The sequence below is a fragment of the Battus philenor genome, unplaced genomic scaffold, assembly GCF_028537555.1.
Source record: "Battus philenor isolate CCGP_79_NKW_IND1 unplaced genomic scaffold, ilBatPhil1.0.hap1 SCAF_15, whole genome shotgun sequence".
Taxonomy (NCBI): Eukaryota; Metazoa; Arthropoda; class Insecta; order Lepidoptera; family Papilionidae; genus Battus; species Battus philenor.
In genome coordinates, this window is record NW_027181677.1 from 8,512,299 (window position 1) to 8,537,783 (window position 25,485).

The 25,485-nt window shown below is 31.3% G+C and overlaps 1 protein-coding gene across 3 annotated transcripts in view; it reads left to right on the top strand.

Annotated features, from left to right (window-relative positions):
* Nucleotides 1–25,485, top strand: part of LOC137918642 (protein split ends-like) — a 77,535-nt gene that overhangs the window by 3,104 nt on the left and 48,946 nt on the right. For all 3 annotated transcript variants that reach the window (XM_068761483.1, XM_068761484.1, XM_068761485.1), the window contains exon 2: nucleotides 7,707–8,021. In XM_068761483.1, the coding sequence (XP_068617584.1) occupies nucleotides 7,707–8,021 (315 nt within the window). The remainder of the gene's footprint in view (nucleotides 1–7,706; nucleotides 8,022–25,485) is intronic.

The window sequence follows — 25,485 nt, forward strand, 5'->3', positions numbered from 1 at the left end:
TCTGAGTCATCCTGGCAGTTATTTCCTAGCATTGAAAAGTCCATTGAATTAAGAAAGTAGTTAACAAAATTGTTTTTGTTTTATTTCTTTATTTTGGTTTGCTACAGACATTAGGGAGTAATATCATGAATAGTTTTCAAACACTACCGAGACTTTTAATAGCATTGCCTAAAGTGCAATATAAAGATAAACCATAGGATTAACATTAAAATGTCACATGCTTATTTTAAGCATAACTATTTTAAATATGACCCTCTAGAATAGCTACTTACAAAAACTGTGATATATTGTCATGTTTTTTTACCAGAGTTTTTGTATAGAAGTGATTAATAAATAATTATTAAATCATCATAATTTATATAATGTAATGGAATCAGCAAATTGTGACATTTGAAAGTATAATGTATGCAAGAAATATGATAATAACAAGAATAACGTGTCAATGTAGCATTGAATTTGTTTTTCACAGAGATCAATATGTAACAAAACTTTTTCATTGTAATCTTTTTTTTAGTTTGATAGTGTTTAAATTACATTCAAATGTATTTGTATTTGTGCATATATACATGTAAGGAATGATAATAGAAAGGTCCATGGAACTTGACTCTAAAATTGACATTGATCAATTTTAAGACAAGTTTCTCAACATCATGAAATTATACAACGTAAATTAAAATAATGAGATGTATTTAAATACAGAAATATTTGACACGCGTGAATCTCCTTCAAGTTTACCAGTTCGAGTAGAAATTTATATTTTATTGATTTAATAATATCACATGGGTGGCGTACATGGCGTAATCATTCTATCTGATGTATTTTGTATGAATTCGAAATAAAAAAAAAGTGTTTGTGAATGTACGGGGCTACATATATCAAAACAAAATGTATTCCTTATATAAATAAAGATAAAAAACAAAGAGAAAATCACGAAATACATTGTCGAGATTTTTATATTGAGTGAATAACAGGTCATGATGTAAAATAGTTTTATTATAATTGAGTATCTTAGTGGGTCCTATTATTCGGGTATCCATATTAGCTTTTTTGTATTTAGTGACTTTCGAAAAATGATGTTATTGTTGTTGTTTCGTCTATTCACAAAACGAACTAATATCTATACCAAGGTTTGTTATCTTTAAAACGGACAGTCCTAAATGGCGTGGTTCCTGTTGTTGAAAAAAAATTTGTGTTCGAAAGTATTTTCCCGACAGTCAATCGTTGCTCCACTAGCGTTTTGCAATGTCGCGCTCCAAAAGCAATATGAGCGCGCAGGCGAAGCGGCGCTATCGGGTCGACGAACTCTACCGGCGAAAATACATCGTAGAAAAGATAATATTTTAACTTCTGTTTGTACCATTAATTACATCATTATAATAATTTGAACATAATTTTAAGGAACAATTTATAACAAATTAGTTTAATCATAAATGATTATTTTAATGTACCATCATAACAACAGGAGAAACTGTTTTTGAAAGCTGGTTACAATATATTTGATATAAGGCGAATACATTACAGCACAAATTATAAAATATCATTTGAACATATTTTTAAGGTAATACATACGAGCGTTTTTAAAGCATTACTATATTTTTAACATACATTTTTATTCCAATATCAAACTAGTTGAATTGGAGTATCTGGCAAGCCAACCATCGAACGACACACCTTACGAGTCTGTTCGCCTTGGATAAATGTAGTGGCGCCTTGCCGCAGCGCGGCGCGAGAGGTGCGGCAACGCCGCCTGTTTTGTACTTGTGTCCGGACAATTCGTACGTAGCTACTTGCTACACGCACACATAGCTGTCGTTAAATAGCTGTACAAAGTATGTACATATATGTGCATGTTTACATTTATGTATAAATTTATATATATGTGGGAGAATGCCCACTTAATTATGTTTAATACTTTATTTTTATATGTATTTTTGCATTTTTCCCATATTTGTATATAGTAAGTAGTAACTGTTTGCACTTGTTAATATTGCAACGCTTAGATAGTCAAGCAGTCATAAGAAATGTAAATTTCGTGTTGTTAATTATTTACTAAAAATAAAAATCATGACGCTTGCACGTTGTATGTAACAGTCATTCTGTACCATCGTATGCTCGTTGAAGTGAATGCAAGTTTGTTATATTGCAAGTGCAAGCTTCGTCGCTTCCAAATCCAAAGTTTTTATTAAACTGCTTGGGGTCATGTGAAATTTCTATCCGCAATATTACTTATTATCTATGGCAATCTGGGCAATTTTCTTAAATTACTTTTGATTAGCACGAAACGTGCATTGAATGAAAAATATAAATTTTGGTTAAATTATATATATATATATATATATATATATATATATATATATATATATATATATATAAATGCAATGATTAACAGTTAACAAGTCACGGTCATAATAAAGACAGTTGCTCGCCACTGTTAGTTTCCGACATTTTATCCATTCTGTCTGCGTTATAATTGTTAAAATATTTCCTTTTCTCGACATTCATTTCAATGGTACCTTTCTTATCCATCCTTCGTTAATTATAGAAAATTGTTTAAATATTGCAATTATATTGCCATTGATATACCTCATGTAAATATTACTATACTTTGTTTAAACTGTAATGCAGATTGCATTTTGCATTTTAAGACGTTAGAGATAGAAGCATTTTACCATGAACATAGTTTTATAATACGTTAGTCGGGATTTGTATGACTAAAATTTATCGAGTTAAAGATGGCTGCATAATTTGTGTATTACTAAGGTTTTTTGAAGGGGATATTGCTTTAACTTTCAATATAACTTTGCAATAAATGTTGTAGTATTATTATGCAATATCTCAGTGGTGACAGTTAGGGCACCACCCCGTGCAGTATTACTTGGCCCCACCCACGCTTCGCTCTATCGACCTGCGCAGGCAACCCGGGCCGTCGCGGCTGGCTTGGCGACCCGACCGGATTGAACCTCTATTCCCCCATCCCTAACTGCGCGCCAGTCCGTTTTACCCAATTCCATTCTTAGGCGCCGCAATGCCCCCTACCTTGATATAAGAATGAAAATGTACTGCATAATTTACAATTTCTGAACTTTTTATTTCACTTTGCAGTGAGCATTAATGTTTTATTTTTAATTTTAAATAGCAGTTTCCAGTTTAGTTTTAACGAATTAAATTAGAAAACTATTTTATTATGTATTATAATAACATTAAGAGCTTATAGAGAAGACATAACTCCATCGGAGCTGTGTATTACTAATATATAATGTGTGTAATATGACTAATATATAAAAATAGGTAACATAAAGCCCGATAAAGTATAACTTTAAATTTTCGGGTCGTCGATTAATGGCTTGTTTTCTAAATATTGAAACAATTTGTCATAGATTAGACACTTGTGCACAGTAATTCGGCGTGTTTAAATTTGCATGACACCTCTTGTAAGCCCAAAATGCTGTATTATGGCTGATCAAATGTTCAACTCTAACATTACTTTGAAATAATTTAATGTGTTCGGAAAGTTTTTAAAGTAGTTTTTCGTTACCCGGGCGCAAGCGAAATAAAGTCAAATCTAAATCTGATAGAATAATTGCTACAATGAACTACTTTCGAGAAATAATTAGAGCAATAAAATTTAAGTTAAGTTATTTCGAAAAGGACCGTATATTTAAAATTTATAAAAGAACTTGTGAAATTGTATGACGATGATAAGGAGAAGCAAGAGATAAAGATAACAATTTCTTGACGAACAATGGGAGATGCGAAGTAGTAATTTTATCAAAAAACTATTTAGGTACTGTTAGTACCTAATCAGTGATTGAAAGAAAACAATAAAAATATTTTTTTATTCAATTTACAAGTTGCATGGAATTTTTACGTATCCATGAAATGATAAAACATTCGATTTGTTTTTATGATTATTTAAATGATATGTTAAATAAATTTCCAGTTCTCGGCAAGGATCGCATTCATACATAATTCTCACATGCTAACGTGCATTTTGTTATTGAGCTGCTGCGTCATAGATAGTGACAAACTATACTGAATAAAACAACTTAAGGTCGATTCGAGGTCCGTGTACACTGCGTCTTATGAATTTCGCATCTGAAAAGTTTACTTATTATGTCTAATATTTACGACGGTATGTTTTATTTTATTTATATTCACGTCAGTCACGAAATAAGTAATCACACCGTTGTCAAACCAATACTAAGTATATTTTTAAAAATATGAATTTAAAAGGCTGTTTTGAAGATTCGACTAATTGTAACTAGTAACTAATATAGTGACGACAGTTCGATTGCCTCACTTTCGGTTACTTGTCTTCTTCTTTTCAGTCGATGTATGTACGGCCCACTACAAGGCAAGGCCCAAGGATCGTCACGATGATCGGTCTTGCGCCGCTCGCATCCAGTGACTTCCCGCGACTTTAACTATGTCGTCGGGTCCGCGTAGCGGAGGGCCCTACCCATGCTGCGTTTACCGGCTCGTAGTCGCCACTCGAGAACCTTTTGCCTATTTGTCTATTTATTAGTAATCTGTTGGATATTGGTAAATTGTTCGGACAATTTTTTTGCATACCGCCATAAAATGTCTAAATATTTTTTCTTTTCTACTTTTAGGAATTAATGGTAAATATGTTAGTTATTTATATTATATTAAGAGTTGATAAAAATGCGTAATCACATGAACAGTGTCATTGCATATAATCAACATAATTAAGATTGAACGTGGTACCTTCTATAACGGTAAGACAACCGTTTGCTGCAAACTCCGTGCGACCAACGGTACTGCACAACCAATTCAGGCCGACCCGACCGTCTATAAAAATGTTCTTAAGATGAGAATCACAGGAAATATTTAAACGAGTATAAAGTTGTTTTTTAACACTGAAACATTTTCTTTTAAATAGTCATGTCTAAGAATCAAAAAGAGAATAAAACATCAAAGTTTTACATTTTAACCAAATTCTTTATATAGCAATGAACATAAAATTTTCAATACTTTTATCATTGAACATTAACCGTCTGCAGTCGATCCGACAAAGCTGCGGCTAAGTCTTAACAGTCGTGTAAGCGATTGCTCCATCACTATCTTTTTATGAATAGCCTTGCACTTTGGTCTTGTTTTATAATGATAACATTTATATTTTGTAAAAAAATGCAGTTTTAATAACCAATTGATATTACGTTCTTTGCGACCTTACATGTAAGTGTAGTTACATTATTTAATTATATTAAGACTAGGATTAAACGCAAAGTATTGATTACATTTAACGAAAAAAAACTAGTATAGATATCAGCATATAAGAAAGAACCGCTTCTTTCTTTTAAAATTAATTAGTTCTTTTTTAAAATTATAACTTTAAGGAGTCATTATTTGCGGAAATGGTGCATGTGTACCAAAAAATTATTAACTACCATTAAATAACTAAATAAACAAATACTAAATCGAACATCACATAAAGTAAGTCTCAAAACGTAATGATATGTTTTGAGACTTATTTTATGCTTATCATAGATTATCATTTTGAATAACAAACACTATTTTACATTTATCAAACTATTGCTGTTATTTTAAAAACAGAACGTTAATATTGTGGTAAACTTTCAAGAGAATCACTTGAAATTGCTATAACGAGCATAACATACATAATATGAGGTAGTTATTCAGAAAGTAGACTGACGTCATCGAGCCCGTATCTCCCCCTCCTCTTTCCCCGCATCCCTTCTGTTCGCTTCGGTTCGTGCCGTCGTCGTCGCTCCGCTGCCAGCGACCATCCTTTTACACACAGACGCTGTTGAGTCGGTTTCACACGGAAACGGGCACGGCGGGCGCGGCCATGTTGTAAAGAGTAAGCGTGGCAACGTCGCGCTAGACATCGACCGATTTAATCATACGTTGGTGTCGTTGTTAAGTTTAACGTTATCTGTACGTATATACGTAATATTTCAAACGGTATATTCATAAGTATAAAACTAAATAATTAAGACATTTGATTAACTTTTGCTAGTAATATTATATTTCTAACCATAAAGCTTTGCGTTATAATGTACGTGGCATGTTACATGAAGTGCTACATTGAATGCCCTCTGTTCGCTCATTCATACTTCTTATTTAATCTGTTATTAAATTATTTGTCTCATTCTATCTACTCGTCAAAAACACCTTTTTAATGTTATGTTCAGATGTAAGCCGAATAATTTTGAAAACATCTGTTTTAATAAATTCAAATCTTCCCATGCTCGTTTAACAGTCCTTTTTCATATATATTTCATGTTAATGACTAATGTTTTATTCTATCGACTTAATAAAATTATTGTTCTTACAATTCACCGACAACTGAATTTCTTTCGACGAGGCCCGGCGTAGATAAATAAATGGACGCTATAAAGAAAAATACTTAGTGGCTGGTAGGTAGAGCAAATTGAACAGAGCGGCAACAACGCGCGTTGTTCGATACCTTTACTAAAGCGGCAACGCCGCATTTTTTTGTTGTTTAGGCGCGTCATGGAAACGCGCGGCGTGATCGGCGCGGCGTTGGACCGGCCACTTGTTCAATAAATACGTTGACGAGTAATTATATTGTTATTTATTACAAACACCTACATTCATGTAAATATGAATAGTTTCACATTAACGTATCGATTGCACGTTAAATTGTGAAGAAATGAGCCTGTTGTTATTTTTAATCCCCATAATCCGAAATCATATTTTTGATTTTTATCTATAAATATAAAATTTACAGTATAATCTGGATTTATCGAAGGAATCAAGGATTTATAAAATTACTCATTTTACTTTTAAATTGTGTACCAGTCAAATATTTTACGATTTGTAGTTTATTGTAAGTGATTTTATTACGTAAACATTCTACGGTGGTCATTTAATAAAATTGCTTGTCATATCTTTATGATTTAGAATAATGTACTGATTAAATAGATATGAGATCGAAAGTCTTTTAAAAACGTATTTTTTAGTCATATAAAGTATGTCATTTAGATAAGAGATAATAAACTTGCAATGGATATCAGCTATCATGCATGAATTGTGAACAAATATTGATGTAATTATGAAATTAAACGTAGTAGTTTCTTTCTAATTGAAATATTTTATAACTGTTACATCTGACGACTACAAAATGTATTTTATATTCCTAGCAAGTTTGGCGTCTTTAGTGTGTGTTCATTTTTTCCAAATGTTAAGTGTGGACTTTTTGAGTACTGGTGTTTATAAATAAGTGAATCATATACAACCTGTTCTGAAATTGGTTTTGGATGTAAAATGCGAGATGAATAATTAATATGACTAAACAAGTTTTACGTGATAATAGTAAAAGATACCTGGAATTGCAGTGATTCGTCAACTATTATGTAAAGCAAATAGATTAAAAGTGCAGAAACATTGTGAAACACCATTTATTAATGGACCAAAATATCGTGGACGAGGGCAATGGAACAAAAACTTACTATGGAACTAGAGGAACTAAACCGAGTTAGCTGTATTCACATCTGATTTATTACCATTTTATTTACACCTGTTCTAACTTTATTATTCTTTTAATATCTTAGGTTGACAAAAACTTCTTTATTCTTCTTTCTTTATGATTATCTATCACTTACTGTTTCACGCTGTCTTTCTTTTTACTTTTATTTGTTATTGTTACCTCGAATTAATTTAATTTGTATTATAAAACTTAGATTATTTCTTTGCAGCTATGGCCGAGTCCAAAATGTCAAGTTATTGGGTAGAATGGAAAACGCGAACGCAGGTGCAAACGGGGCAAACGTTACCGGTTTTTGCGCTACAGTTGCCTTTATGGACATTAAGTCCGCTTCGAAGGCCCATAACGCCGAGCATGTGCTGGACGAAAGAACGCTCACGACGGAATATTACGAACCAGCAGCAATACCACCGACCGCGGGCGCGCCTTCGGCTGGCTCCTCGCCCGCCGGCTCTGGCTACTCGGGCTCATCGTCCTCCGTGAACTCCGCGCCGGCGGCCACCAGCGCCACGCGCTATCATCTATCGTAAGTATTCCTATTTATATTCAAGCTAAATAATCGGTTCTGCACCTATCATTAATTTAAATAAAATTAATCTCAAGTTACTTACAAATCTGCTCGCAGGCATACTGTTTTATGCACTTTGTGTTCTCTGTTAACGAAATAAATATATAACACCAAGTATTTCTACGTTCCGTATTACAAATGAATGAATGTGGCAAGTATAATTATCTTTCAAAATACATTTTGGTTAATTTTTGAAAGGAATAACATCGTTGGTTAGTTTTAGTAATGGCAAATACAGGTATTTGTTTCAGGAAGTAAATAAATTATTCTAAATTAAAAAATATTAATTTTAAAACATTTATTTTAATTAAGACCTGTAATTTATTGTAATATTAGATACATTGCGGTGTGATCAATCAGTATTTTATTAAAAAAATAATTCGTTTGTTAACGTGTCGTAAAATTCTGATCGATGGTCATAAGTTACCTTTAGAAGTACCGAAAAGAGAAAAATGAATTGTAATCGCACATGGTTAGAAGTCAGTTGCAATTTATATTATTTGTAATAAAGGTTTTGTCTTAATTTTTTTTTATTAATCGAAATTAATACGGTTTTCTTAATTATGCCTTTTATAAAAAAGGATTTTAAAGTTTTTGCAAACTACATATAAGTAGCAATATTGATTGAGTTCTATTTATATCAGCTTTATTAAACTTGATTCAAAACATATGAAAGATGCATTAACCTTATAAACGTTTACCTAGAATTCAATGGTATTATTTAAAATGATTAGTCATATTAATATGATTGATAAATTATAAATTTTCTAACCACAACCAAAAAGATACTGTCAATACAAACTTGAAAAAGGTTGTCGAATCTCCACAATGTTGATTTAAATTCATTGGAGAGTGCTTTGAGCATTAAATAGTTTATATTTACCTACCTGTGTTGAATAGTTTCATAATTAAATGCATATTTCATTTATATTCAGTGTGCAGTCATTACCTAAAACTTCTACGTATAATATATACATGTTATGAAATAAAAACATCCTAAGTGCATAAAACATGATTATGAACAGTCATCTAAGCATCGGTTTGGATATTTTAACAATAGATTCGATTAACTTTAATGACATCACAAAACTTATATAATAGCTATAATGTTGAATCAAAAATCTGCTTGCAATTAAAGAAAATGAGCTAAACTTGTAGCGTTAACGTTTACGTTATAACGGCTAAAATGTGATGCATACCAATTTCCCCTAAAATGATTCGTGCAGTTATAAGATATGTATTATTCGTTCAGCAACTTGCCTAATGACGGCAAGCGTAGCTGCCACATATATGTTTGTACCCTTGAATTGTTTTGGCCTCAATCTACTCCCATAAAAATAATTATATCCACTATAAACGCTTCATGCTTGCAATGTTGTGGTCATATAATAATTTATGAAATATATATAGCATTGAGCATGTTCGTGTTAGCCATCGCACAAAGATACTCGGTGCCGCCGCCGCCAAAACAGTGATCCCAGTATCCAACCAACCTGCGTTTTATGGATTGCAGTGTAATTTGGATTGCAGTGGGAAGCGCATCCGGAATAGTGTCAAAGTGCAGTGATGATTTGTGCAAGTGTCTAATAAATTGCAGTGATTTTGCAGTGACGTGAATTCGAAACGATCTTTAAACATGCATTAATTTATTAATGGGTATGTATGTACAAGATCAATCGGATTACATAGACCACTGTGGCTGGCGGCGGTCCCAACTACGTTCTATTTGCACTTATTTCTAACGCTATGATGATGGTATACGTATTGTTGTCTGTTTGAATGTCATAACAAATTTATGTTAACCATTTTATTTTAGTTTTTGTCTTAATCTAAATCTAAACCTTTCTGGAATAATCTGCACTTAAAAATCCATCTAGATATTTTACGTGTTTTAATAATCCACGATTTGAACGATGAACAATTATGTATGAAATGTTTGCCTGATTTAACTAAAATGCATTTGGAAAGTCAAGTACAAATTATAAAATGTGTTTTCTTAATACTTAATACTTTTTTATACTATGTATTAGAACACAATAGAAATAAAAAGATTCGTATTAATAAGGTATAAAGATATTGTTTCAATGGCGCAAATGACTCATTGTCATAAATTCAATTCTTCACGATCTGCAATTTGCGGAGTATTTTTTAATTGTTTTAACACTCGTTATTTTTTATGTACAAGTACTAATCCGTGGATATTGTAAAGTCAATAGGACAATTCAATATGCACAACTCCTTTAAATTTTTTGTTTTTTTTTTTCAAAGCTTAATTATGTTACATACATAGTACAGGAGTAGTAGTAGCCTTAGTAGACTTGTTCATTTAGTAATACTAAAACATTTCAATTTAAATTTCTGTTCTCAAAATTATATTACCCTGGTCAATAACGTTAGTGGCTTGTAAAGTACAATACTCATATAATAAGTAAAATATTTATGTAAAAGTCCTTATGAGCATATCGCAAAGAAAGCTTACATAATATTTTTTTTTTATCAGCTTAGGTCAACTTTGCATTTTTATTTGAATTAATTTTACATAATTTAAAAATAAAGTCATAAATAAATATAAGGTGTTAACCGTAGTTTAATGGTTAATCATTAACTAAAGAGTGTATAGATATAAAAAATTGGTTTAAAAATAGGAAATAATATACGTTATTTAATTTATATTTTGAATAACGACACAAATACTACTTCAATTATTAACTTATTTGATATTTTACATTGAATAAGTATTCATTCATTGTTATAGATTATTTATTGATTTCAGTTTTTTTTTTCTAAGTGTAAAAATAGATCGTCACATTTTCGTTAAATCTACTAAATAGCGATGAACTTGTAGCACTAGCATTATAAAAAGGTATTTTAGCGAACCATAGAAAATTTCATCGTATTCGGCCCAGATATAACGGCCATAGTTTTACTCATGTGCTAAGATTTCTAATCCTACTACTTTTCCGCCAACGATATAATGCTAATTTATAGGATTATTCCTTAAATTAGCCATGAAAAATATCTTAAATATTTTAATGATGTTTAGGAGATTTTTAATTGTCATTATTTATTATTTTTTACATTTTTAAAATTTTACTTTATTTATTATATTTATAAAATATATTACTTGAAACGTTTAAATAATATATAAAATATTTTAAATTCCCATTTCTCAGGATTTTGATATACCAGTGTAGTTATAATGGTGCTAGGAATTCGTAATCAAAATATTGTCTTTTAGTAACGTGTCAGTTATCTTTCTATAGTTTCTATAATTACGTACAAAATTGCACTATAAGCCAATGCTTCTAAGAGTTTTTGTACCAATGATTATAATGATTAATTTATAATAATAAACATTGTTTTCGGGCAGACTTCATATGATTATAATATCTCGCTTTCTTCATCAATATTATATCATCATGCTAGTGGTCACATATTAACTGGTCAAATTTAATAAGTAGGAATGAAGTTATTCGAAGCAAGCTATTTGAACTCATGAAAATGTGTCTAACAAAATGTTGTCTACAATATCTCTTATAAATGAAATGCAAATGTGGTTTAATAACGTGCAGTTTACTACCAGATTTTTGTCAATATAGGTACTATTAAAAGTAAGTATCAAGATAAAATAATAACAAGCGTGTCTAGTGAATTAAGCGTGGCTTGCAAGAGTTTTTTTCTATTTATTGAACGTATATAATCTTGTATTAAACGTTTATCTGTCACCATTTTAAAAAATATATAATACTACTTAATAAATCCTTAGTTAAACCTGAAGTGAATCCTCGTTTTGTTTATTTTAAAAGGAACCTATAGTGGTGTTTATAATCATAGTAACACATTAAATTATATGTAATTGATGATTTTTCCTCTCCTAAGTAAAAAGCTAGTAGCTTAGATGGTTGTCAAATTTATTTTTGTGTTAACTTATTTTTTTAATAGAGGTTAAAATTGATGTAATTGTAGACTTATTTTTAGCTTCATAGTTTGTTTACAAGAGCCATGTTCTGTAACTTAAATATGAATGATGACGATTTTAGGTAAGCAGAAAGCTTTATATACTACAAACATCTCTGTTTAAAAATTATAAAGTTATATTGTTGTATTTGGAATAAAGGTATTAAAATGGTTTTTTTTCTATGAACGCGGTCTTTTATAATTAGTGCCGATTTTATTTATTAATTTATATCCTCGTAGTTAATATATATCATGGTTTCTGAACGACATATCAACGTATTAGTTTTTTATTACTCATTTAAATTCATAGTATTGTCACTGGGGTGTTTTATGAAACTGTGTTCATATGTGCGTATAAACGAAGACATACTTCATGTCGTCGTTAATGTGACATATGTCACTATCTTTAGATTTTACATTTCGGTTCAAGTAGTAAAAGTTATTTCTTATCACATCATACGGAAATGGTGATTGACGGTGTAGTCGTTGTTGCGTAGTAGTTTAAAGAATTTGTTTGTATCGCATTTGGTCGCACTGTTTTAAGATACAACAGGACTTTTTAAGTTAGATTTTTTTAAATCCTTCCTATTATTGAATGGGTTAGAGATTTTTGATTTTATTCATCAATGAATTTTAAACATAAGCTTTTCTAAATTATAGTGAAATGAGAAATACTTTTTAACTGTTGTGACATAATTAGTCAAGAAACACAATGCCTACTTAGGACGAGTATTAGGTTTTAAGATATTTAATAAGTTTATTTAACTACCATTGCCATATATAAAAAAAAAAAATGAATCTCTACATATAATGAAATAATGATAAGGAAAAGATTACCCTTTGGAGTTGCAGTTAATTTCTTTGTTCGTTGGTCCGATTAAAAAAGAAGCGACAATGAAATGTATACTACTGTTTTTGTTTCCATATAAATGAATGGAACGAAAAATTAAATGAAATTTGTAATCTATCACATAAGAGAAAAATAGTTATGTAACAAATAAGTGTTCAATACTTTAGAAGCTATATATATAAATTGATGTTAGTCTCTAGTCGTATTTCAAGAATTTGGATATTAAAGGTGAAAAATAATTTGCTCCGATTATTATGGATATAGTCAGTGCTATTTCTATAAATTTTGTCCCCATATTCATAATATGTCATAGCTAAAGAATCTAAGTCTTGTTACGTGTTGCTAGATGTCTTCGTGTCATTTCTAATAAGCCCGCTATTAAAAGAAACCTTTTGAATGATGTACTTATTTGCGATATCACTTTTGGTACACTATAACAAAACTTAAATAACTATTAAAAATGTAGGTTCGATTAAATAGATAAAACGCAGAAAAGTAGATATGGAGCATCTCAGCTGTGGTAAGCTTTTACTACAGAGGGAAAGTCAATGAAGAAATAAAAATATGAAAGTCAAATTCGATAGAGAAACGTGTGTAAAAGGTAGGCAACAAATATTAAACGCGCTGTTTGGCAGTGTTATTCTGAAATTTTATTCGTAAATTTTCATCTGTTACAATTTTCATCAATTTTCTTAGGTATATTTTAAAAGTATAAGTACCATTTTGAATTCGCTAATTTTTAATAATTACACAGAAGTAGTGTTTGTGTAAGTATTTATATTTGAATTTAAATATTTTTATCTTATCCTTTTGAGATAAGCCGAGCATAAGTCGCCACGACACGTTTTTTAACACGTAAAGATTTGGATATTTGAAGTTAATATAAATAAACGCATGGCTATCCCACTATCGTAAATGATTATGATACGATATGATATATTTTTTAGCACTACGAGATGCACACACTAAGACGCAAGCGCTCCCGTACTCCATATAGTGTGCGCACACACTTTTTAAAAACAAACTTGTGAACAAAATGAACAACAAGCTAAAATTACGGACCGACAGATTATCATTCGTTAATTAAAAGGGGAAAAGACACTTTAAGAGAGCTGTTTCATTTAGTAGAACCACCTCATCAACTTCTATAGCCCTGGTTTTTATAGTTCAGTATCGAAGGAGAGTTATTATGGAAGGTTTATGACAAAGACTAATTTATTGATAATTTAATTAGTTATTGCTACTTGGTAGAAATTTCTTGGGCATCATACTTTACACCAACACGGGATACTTGTTTAAGCGGTTGAAAGGGCTTATTACTCTTTTAAAATGATTGTAGATATTCTAAATAAAAACGCCTACTCTGCATCAGAGTTAAATCTTTCATGAATTAATTAAATGTTTGCTGTCCAGTGTGCCACTAACATCAGCAAGTAGTTAAAGAAGGACAATAACTATAGATAGAACTGTGCGGGATCATCACGTCGACGGTACACGCTTATTTATGAAGTAATTATCTAAATAAAACAAGATGTTTGTTATTTATAACATTCTATTACCGCAAATACGAAATTTGAAATGTTTATAAATGAAATTAAGTTTAAGTCGCGGTCCATTTTGTGGAGGTATTTCAATAGTTGGTTAGGATGTAATTAAAACTTACTTCTAGTTTATTTACAAGAAAAGAAAGTGCTTTTCGAGGCTTTTTTCAATATACATATATTGGCTCTTAGATGTAGATATGTCAGATGTAACATTTTCAGTTCTGACAGTATACGTGTATTCATTATAAAATAAACATCTTTAACTTTGTTCATTCATTTAACTTTTAATTTACTTTGCTCATTAGTAAATTTACGATGTAAATAAAATTGATTAGCAACTGAAAATAACGATGTATGGTAAAATATTGGTTTCTTATGGTTCAGTAACTGCATAGATATTTTTCATGTCATTTTCAAGCTCTTAAAATGTTGATGGCTTGTTTTAAAACTATTTTAAAATACATAGGTTCAAAATGTCAATTATTTTCCTAAACATTTTATATAAGTCAACGAGGATTAAGCAAAAACTATAATAGTAATGTTATTAAATTATGAAATTGAAAGATATATATTGGCCCTTTTTATGTCTGTTTTTCTTAATAAAAAAATTATAATTATTGGCCTAAAAATCGACAGTACTTTGGATAACAAAATAAGATTGCTTTTCTGCTTTCTTCTAATATTATATATTTTATAAATTCTTTTGATTAATGGTTTCTATGCCGAATTGAGTATGACAATAATAGTAAAACTTTTTTGAACGGGTAAGGTATAAAGCGTGTTTCTTTCTTTTCTTTTCGGTCTAGCATAAATTTAAGTTTTTTATTAGTAGTCAAAGAATATATTATCCTATTATATTATCTACTACATGTAAATCGAAAATTATAAAAAAACGCTGTTCTAATTTCGCTGTAAATGATACCGTTCTTTATTAAATTGTTTTTATTTTTTTTTAATATGATAAAGATTAAGATTATAATTCTTCAAAATTATTGCATGAACCGTCTGAACTTTTCTATAGCTCCGATTGAATTTTCTTATGTTCTTAATTGAAATGTTTCATCAAACATCAATATTAAATTAGTTATTTACTCTTTAAATTATTAGGTTATTAACAAATAATTAGGTTACTATTTGTACAACATGTATTACAGACATTTTTATTTAATTTTAATTCCGATTACTACAGAAATAGTTAATTAAAACGTATATAAATACGTACGTATTTTGCTACGCTATATAGGAAAACCATCTATCAAATAATTTAGTGAATTCGACTTGGAAATTAATCTTTTTTGTTCGGTTTCACGCAATAAACCTAAAAGAAGAAACAGAGGTGTTTCAGTTATAGGGTGTGATACCACTTATACCTTTTTTTATTATATATTGATTTATTTACAAATGTTATGGATCGTCTTGAAAACTGTTTGAAAAATATAGTTTTTTGTTTAACCGCTATCTATTCGGACATGCTGGCTCGCAAAACTAGCTTCTTATGGAATGGTTCTTATAAACCACACCCTTTCAGCTGACTTAAACACATCAGCTTACAAAAAGTAGTTAAAAATTTGAAGAGAAACAAGCTGTAATCAGATGATGTGGTTTTGCAGGCCTTTTTAAAACCCAAGTCCACATAACCTGTCTGATTATAATTTTGCTACTGGTTGTAGACAAAAAAACTATTTCTGTAAGTGATGCAGGCAGAATTAATGTTTTTTCTGTTCTAAGCTTACAATTCTTATTTTACTACGTAAATTAAAATAATACGAATATATTTACTAATATTATAATAACTATAATTGATATTACTTAAAAGATCGAGTACAATTGTAACTTTCCCTAAAGAGACAAACTTAGTTAAGGAGACAGTCTATGACAATACGCAACACTTCCAATGTACGTATACGTTATGATCTTATATGGCATATACTAGATAAATAATCCATATTGTATTTATTTATGTATAACAATTTTGTTTCACGATCTCAACGGTTAAGTAAAACATCGTACGAAAAAACCAGCATTTGTTAGGACCATAAGTCAAAAAGGTATGTACTGATAACCTACCTACATTAGGCTCTTTGATAACGATCCATATCTTGTCTATAGAAGGAAAGATACTTTTATTGATCACAATGAAAAATTAATACTTATATCACATTTATTTTTTTAGTTAGTTAAAACAAGAAAATGTTGCTATTTCGTTTATTGTTTTATTTAGATTGTTAAATGTGCCTGGTATAAGTTATGTTGTTAGAGTTGCTTTCACTGTTTTAAATAAATTTATGAACAGTAGATATAAAATAACGCATGCAATTCTATTATTGCTTTAGCTTTTTCAATTCATTTTCGTTATCGTTGTGCTTAATTGTGTTTAGTGTTGTTATATATATACATATGTGTGTATGTTAATAAAAATATTTAATTTTTATTATTCATTATTGTTCTTTGTTTGCGATATAAGATAAAAAATCACGCTGTGCAATATGCTTTTTATAGGATACTTATCTAACATTATTTTTCTTATTTTGAGAGAATACGATGAGAATAACCTTGCATTATTGCTGGCATTCATTTTCCATAGCTTTAGCCATTTCTTGCTTCGTTGTGTTCGTACTTTATGTACTTAACACGTCCTATTTATACTATTATTAATAAAAAACACGTGACTTTATATTTTTAAAACAGTATTACGTAGAAAAATTAAATAAGTAAATTTTTGCGTAACTTAATTGTTAATAGTTTTGTTAATTATTTAAACAATTAAGTTTATAGCAGCAGTGATGATTGATTACTTCAAAAAGCATAAATTTTTCTAATACGCAGTAATTCCCGGGAGATTATGCTAAATATTGTAAAATAGATAAATATGACTGAAAATATACTGGAATGTAACTAATAAAAACAAATATCGTTTTTCGTGAGACAAGTGACAAAGGATCAGATAGTTCACATTATAGGCATTTAATATGGTTTGTGAACGAAACCAGCAACAAGAAACCTGAACGTTGTAATCGTTAGGCTTTGTGAACCGTCTGTTTTTTTGTCACGTTTTTAAGTTTATGTATTACTATTGCCAGTTATAGTTAAGTTATATTATTGTTACTATAAACATGATGTATAGCCATCAATACATACTTTGTGTATAACACTGCAATACCATCGTGTACAAATAATTTACAGTAAAATTGTGCTGTAGCCGCTACTATTATTGTATTTTTATGCCAGGGTAATATCGTAAAGCTGGTAAAATAACCCTGTTTTAATATAAAAGAAAACATAAAAAAACCAATGTGAAAAGCTAGGATACAATGTGGTAAATTGAATGTTATTGCAACTAGCGATAGGCGGGCGGTACCGCATAACTAGATATATTAAGAATCTATTATGTTTTAATACATTTGACTGTAATAAAATTTCTTAAATAACTGAGGTTGTTTGTTTTACTGAATATAGTGATGGTAGCCATACTTATTAAATATATAGAAAAGTTTATCTAAAACACATTTGTATATTAATACCCGTTTTGTAAGTTAATTGTTTTTCTTTATTTGTAATTGTTAAAAATTCACATGTTCAAATAATATGAATTGAATGAAGAAAACATTCAAATTTGAATAGAAAATTCTGTCTACACATAACCTTTATGTCCTGTCAATAATTTTTCTCTACGGAAATGTTACTTTTCTTTAATTTAAAAATGTAACATTTTCGTTGAAAATATTTGTGGTTGTACAATGAAAACTTAAGTAAGAAAAGGACTTATATATAGCTACTTCCGCTATATAGCAGTAGTCGTGCATTAAAGTGTACCACCCGCCAGCCCGCTGATAAAGGCGCATGGCAATGTGAATTACACATCTACCACCGTTAAACCACTCCCCATGAGTGTCCTTTTCTTACTTAGGATGGACTTCCGCAAAGTAACACCTGAATCCATTAGATATTAAAAACTTATACGTATTACAAATGATTACGATAGAACCGATATACGATAAGTGAAGACCACTTATTTGCAATTTCTTATTCCTCACTAACCTGTCCTTAATGTATACATTTTGCATAAATATGTATAGTGTATACAACCTTAATCTTTTTTAACATTATTTTTTACTTGTTGTTGTCAATAGAATATGGAGGATTAATTGAAGTCAAAATTTATTAAAGTTTTCCTCCGCTATTTTTGACACCGTGTTTTATTCTATGCGGTCATTTCTCGATCGTAGCGCGCACCATATTTACCAGTCTGTTACACCGGTTTTCTGAAGGATGACTTCAGGCTCCAGATTTTTATGAGGCACACATATTTCACGCCCACGGTGACTTTTTGTATCGGTGCTGCCTCTCGTTTAATAAATATAAAACTAATAGTGGGCGAGGGGCGCACAGTCAGCGATCGCTACGCCCTGGGCGTGCCTTAGCCTCCAAAACATACTACAATTTATATCAATCTTAATGTCTGATGAAGTCAACACATTGGTTTTCAAACTGTGAGTCTTCCTCACCTAGCATTTTGATGCCGCAACTCTAGAGGCGACTGTCATACACCACTTTGTTCGCTGCGGTAACTTGATGCGCGCCGGCAATTATTCACGTTTTGTTCTTTCGACGTGGGTTTCTACACTCTGTATAATCTTATGAAGTGTAATTCGATTTAGAGTAGCTAGACGAGGAAATTAAGAACTACACAGCCGTTTGGACGATATAGAAAACGAGCAGTGATGATGATAGTAATGAAGTAAAATGGTGTAAAAAGACGAAAGATTCGCATAATAGACAGTAGAGATGACAGGAAAGATGCAAAGTCTGCTTTCAACGAAATCAATATGGTAAAAGATATCAAACAACATTATTATTACTGTGATGCTGTCCCGAAAAGCCTCGCAAACATAACTGCAATAATTTCTCAAAATATCTTATAAAGCAAAGATACAAAGACTAAAAATTATAATAATAATTAAAAAATTATTTTCGTGAAGATGTCAAGGTACATTAACTACCAAAATATAAAAGTTTTGTGTGTTGGGTGTGTAATTATGTTACGTTGGAGGTAGTAAAGTCGTCAAGTGTTTCGAAACGTATGGAGTTGCTGGTTGGTCTGTGCGTAAACGTCGAGTGCAAACGGCAAAACCTTATGTGTCGGTGCAGTTCCGCTGGAATTCTTATGGCTGCCCTCAAAAGAGGGTGCGAAACGAACAGGTCTTTCACCATACCTTTTAAAACCTTATTTTGATCAACTTTCGCGTTGGTTTTTCATAGTAATGTAGCCCCTTAGTACAAGATCTATGTTACCACAACCATTACAGATGACGGGTGATTACAACACTGAACTACGGGAAAAGTTGTGGGTATCCGAGGCATTTTGGATTTATTTTATCTGTAAACACGATGTCACAGTGCCTGTTTTTGACGTATAATTTGAACAACGCTCTGGTTCTTTTCACACTTATTGTCTTTAATCGCTGGGTGAGGAGCTGACCTGTTTTTGTTATGCGAGTTCGCAGTCGTAGGTTTCTAATTACGTACAATTTCCACTCAGACCCACCTAAAAAGCCAACAACGACTTCTGCTTGCGGACAGGAATTCATGCAATTAAATCCTTAACAACTTGGATGCTGGTGTCTTATCAAACCGTGGTCGGTAGGATCTTTACTTGTCAACACACGAGACTTCATTATAACTGTTAATAGGACGATAAACAAATCTTTGAATGTATTTACATTTCTGAGCAAATCGAAAATCGTAGTTGGCGCAAGATCACTGCAGCGGAAATCATTTACTAACTCAGCCATTTTTAAGAATCTACTTCGTCGTAGAAAATTAACATTTATTTATTTTCAGCGCCATAGCGTTAATTTAAAAAAAATGGAATGCCTTAATAGAAATTTCAATCTAAATTTTTAAATCTATTTTTTTTGAATTAGTGGCAATTGTTAAGGACCCTGTAGATAGATACGACTTGAATACATATTTCTAAAATAAATGCGTAGACACGTATATTATGAAGTGCGTGTAACCTTGGTCTAACGATGGATGACAAGCTGCAATTTCTAAATTATACAATTCTGTCTGCAGTTATTTTTAGACTAGGGCTCATTGTGTCTCATGCAATTTTTTGAGAATGAAATTTGCTGGTTGCGTTTCATACATTAGTACAAGTAATTACCACAGAGGTACTATGTAATTGTTCAGTGCTAAAATTTCAAATAAAATGCTGGTATACATCAATACGTTTATTCTTTAGAAACTTAAGAGATGCGTAAAGTGTATTATATATTTTGTTCTATACTAAATGAATAACGTTCTTAAATATGTTATATCAAATAAATCTACTCCAGAACTATTATAAAATGTATTATACTTTTGTGTTACCCATTTTAAAAAGTAAATTATCGCTGTTAAAATTCAAAAAGTAATGTCACCTAATATTGAAATATCTAAATAAGTTCTTAATTACGTATGTAGGATTATGCAGGCAGTAATAATGCAATGATCATATAGTCAGTGTTTTGGTGCTTTTACGTTGATTTCGAATGAATTTATAAAGCCTGTAGTAATAAACTTTCTGTGCATCAAATTTCAATAAGTGTAATGATAAAAGTTTTTAAACGTTTAATCTTTTCAATGTAAAGTGTAAGATTTTCAGTAATTTTTGATGTTAGATAAACAAAACTCTACAACTCGTCAAACGAGTAAATTATTTATCCAGTGAAAGGTTTGTTATATGCTTAACCAGTTAACTGTGTTTGACGAGTATACTTGTCAAAAAAATTAGTGTTAGGGCGAGTATACTTGTCATGCACATAAATCGGTAACCATTAGCTATTTAAATTGCAGTTTTGGAGAAAAATAACATATATTCTCGGATTACAAGATATTTTGAGGCTATGTCGGAAAAAATTTACAAAAAATTTAAACAGTTTTAGATGATGTCATGCGTCCCCGTGTGGCACTGGTTGAAAAAGTTTACCAGTTCGCATAATGAAGTTATTTATGTGTGATAATAAAGTTTTTAAGATGTTAAACTTGAAAGAGCAAAGGCAAAAGTCCAAAAGTGGTTTTATTAACTAGAAATCTAACCCGTGAGCAGTGTGGCATTTTTGAATTTTTGGTGAACTGGATCTTCATCTTTCTGTATCTAACCCCAAAAAGTGTGTGCCAAAGTAAAGATATACTTTTATCAAGTGTCGTTAGTTATTATCAAAATAGTACAGTGTAACGTAAGGATTTCAAGTGGGTAATTATTATTAAGATGTCTAATTCAACATTTTTATTATGTAGCAACGACGACTACGTTGTTTCACCTACAATTAAGCGAAGACGTTTACGAGTACTTTCGTCGTCCTCTGCGGACTTAGCGATGAAAACAGCGAACTTGACACTCGGTCCGATCAAAGCATATCTGATGAAAACACTGACTCCGAGGACTGCGAAATTGAGAATGAAAATTCGAATACACATAACCTATATATACCTGGTATACCACAAGAGGTAACAGAACACCTTTTCAATTTTTGGGAATCCTGGCCAGCAAAAAATAGTACCAAGACGTTACAGAAATAACTGTTAGTATTATATAATATGAAACGACGGCAACAATTGAATTCTTACTTTTGTACGTATGATATGTAACTGAATTTATTGCGTTTTTAGTTTAATACGCATGTAATATTATGATATCCAAAGAAGTAAATGTTATTAATAAACATTTTAACGTTATGAAATCCTATCTTTTTATCCAATATCTTACCAGTGCGACTTACTGTGATTGACAAACATACTCTGCATGGCTCGATTCTGGCGCCACAAAATTGCGCACTTTTTAATGAGTGCGCCACTGTTAACTGGACAGTCACTTTTATGTATATATTTGCTAAAACAATTTTAATATGCCTGTTAACTAATATTTTGTACAGTTTGTGTATTTTTGTAGCAAGGCGTTAAAGGTTAAATTGTAATTGTTTATTGTGAACCACCACCACACTACCTACCACAACATGTTAAAAAATATAAAATCTTATTATCCCCGTGATGTCATTAGCTAAAACTTCAGGACAATACTTGTGGTTGGTGGCCGGAATAGACGTCTCGGATAAAATAATGTAATACATAACAGTGAGGAGATCGTTTAATTCCCACAATTATTGTGTAATTTCCTGTGGTGTTATGTTGCACTAGCATGGTAGCTCCTCCGGCTGTTTTGTAACGATGTCTCAGAACAAAGTTCACGGCGGCCAAAGCTATAAGAAATTGATTAATCTATTATTTGCCATTTGTATATCACACTTCCTGGGAAAATCGATGTTTTTGCGAATACATTTTCACGCTTTTACACAACCGAATCTCGTTAAATTCACTAGGGAGAGAATAAGTGACTTGATACCAAGTATACTAAGGGACTATTTTCTAAAATTATTTAATAATGAAAATTACAATTTTTTTTTGTTTAGACGTGAACAGTGCTACGGCAATGTTTAAAGTACAAAATCTAATACAATAACTATTTTCTCGTTTTCCGTAGATGACATGTATAATATTTTTAGATCAGTAACTTAGCGACCTTTGCGTTTTTATAGAATAATAATATTAACCCTTTGCACCCGAGGACGTTTCCGCGTAGGCCAACCAACAATTCTAGACGGTAAGGAATTCAAAGTAAAATAATTGCAAGAGTGTAACACACAAAAATTTTATATTTTAGTATTTAATGTATCTCAACAACTTTAAGAACATAATTTCTTATACATTAGTCTTTGTAATTTGTCTCTGTGTGATATTTTATAAAACAATTGCCAAGATGTATGCCCAGCTTTCCGGAATAAGTATTTCTCAGGAAGCGTCATACAGGTCCTGCGGTATTCTTGCTGACATGGGAAGGTTGGGCCTTACCAATTTCTGCATTTGAAGACTTTACATTTCATAAGATTATACAGAATGTAGGAACCCTTAGCGAATGAACAAAACGTGAACAATTACCGCAGCGAACGAAGAGGTGAGCGACAGTCAGTCTCGAGTTGCGGCACAAGCCGTATAGTAAGTGTGAGACAGGCTCAACTTTCGAGTGCAAAGCGTTAAAACGGTGATGTGTAAAAATCTAAAGTTGTTAATTTTTGATTCATTCACATCTCTCACGTTTTACTTCCCTGTGTTTTGGTTGTTTTTATTAAATGAATATGTGTTACGGTATAAAACGTTTATGTAGTTATTCAACATATTCGTATTGATTTTATAGTATCTACAAGAAGGAAGGAATGTAAATTAAAAAAAAAACATCACTCATTTAAATTTGTTTTAAAAAGTAAAAAATTCAACCAAGATATAATTATATGTAGAAAATGATGATTCTAAGTTATTTTATTTTTAATTACGTCCTACGTTTTCATAGCATGCTTTTAGCTCAAAGTAGACGGATTTTTCATTGCTCTAATCTTCTGATTATTAAGAGATTTAATGGATGTAATAAGGATGATTATTTTTTTGGTAATATAGGGACAATTTCATGTAGTCTATTGGATAGTATTATTAGCTCTAAGAACCACCCAGCTTAGTAATATTCTTCTACAGAACTCATTACAGTAGTTTACTTCCAATTTATACGTTGTTCTATTCCTTCCCTCCGACATCGATTGGTGTTATGTTGCAGTTGTAGTTATCACTTTTATTTTGTCTAGATCAGTATTTTTACTAATACTGACATATTTTACATAGGGATGTAACATCATATTTTTATATTAAAGCGAAAGGTTAAATTCGAGAGTGTCGAGCCAGTGATCGTTACCGGTAAATTTTTTTGGATACGATATAATTGGTTTCATTCCTACTTGTATTTCCTCAAACACAGACATGTCCATATAGAACTAACTAAAAAGTAATTTTGTTTAATACTGTTTATTATACATGTAAAATATGTACATAATGCGTAATAGCGTATGCGTAATAGTAAAAAAAAAGTACAATGGGCAAGGAAATTTCTTCCAGCCAATCATAGTATGTAAATGGTATATATATATATATATATATATATATATATATATATATATATATATATTTGAAAGATGGCGTTGCGGAAGCGTGAAGTTGCGTGCCTGGAATTTCGTACAGTAACAAATCACCAAAGTAGTGCTATATGTAACCTCAAATTATAGTAGAATAGAGTTTACCACAGTGTCAACTAAATATTTATTTGCCTTTTGTGAAAATGTGTACTTTTGTGCCAAATAAAGTGTTTTTGCGGGGAATTTTATTGCACTGCTTTATTCAGAAAAAATCTGCAGCAGAAGCACACAGAATTCTCGTTGAGACATATGGTGACAATGCTTTGTCGAATACAACGTGCAGAGACTGGTTTAGACGCTTCAAAAGTAATGATTTTGACCTTGAAGACAAAGAGCGTTCTGGAGCACCGACAAAATTTGAAGACAAAGAATTGGAGGCATTGCTTGAAGAAGATCCATGTCAGACGTTAGTAGAGCTTGGGAAAACGTTACAAGTAGATGCGTCAACAGTTTCAAAAGGTTTAAAAGCGTTAGGAATGATCCAAAAGCAAGGACATTGGGTGCCGTATGAGTTGAAGCCGAGAGACGTAGAGCAACGTTTTGTGATGATGTGTGAATTGTTACTTCAACGATAAAAGAGAAAAGGTTTTCTGCACCGTATCGTCACTGGGGATGAAAAGTGGATTCACTACGACAATCCAAAGCGAAAAAAATCGTGAGGTATGCCGGGTCACGCATCAACATCGTCGTCTAAACCAAACATCCATGGTTCTAAGCTTCTTCTCTGCATTTGGTGGGATCAGCGGGGCGTAATTTATTATGAGCTGCTTAAACTTAATGAAACTATCGCGGGAGTTCGCTATCGACTTCAGTTGATGCGTTTGAGTCGCACTCTGAAAGAAAAGCGGCCACTATACGAGCAGAGACACAACAAAGTGATGTTATTACATGATAATGCTCGGCCACATGTGGCAAAACCAGTCAAAACTTACCTGGAAACACTTCAATGGGAAGTTCTACCCCACCCGCCGTATTCACCGGACATAGCCCCCTTCCGATTACCACTTGTTTCGGTC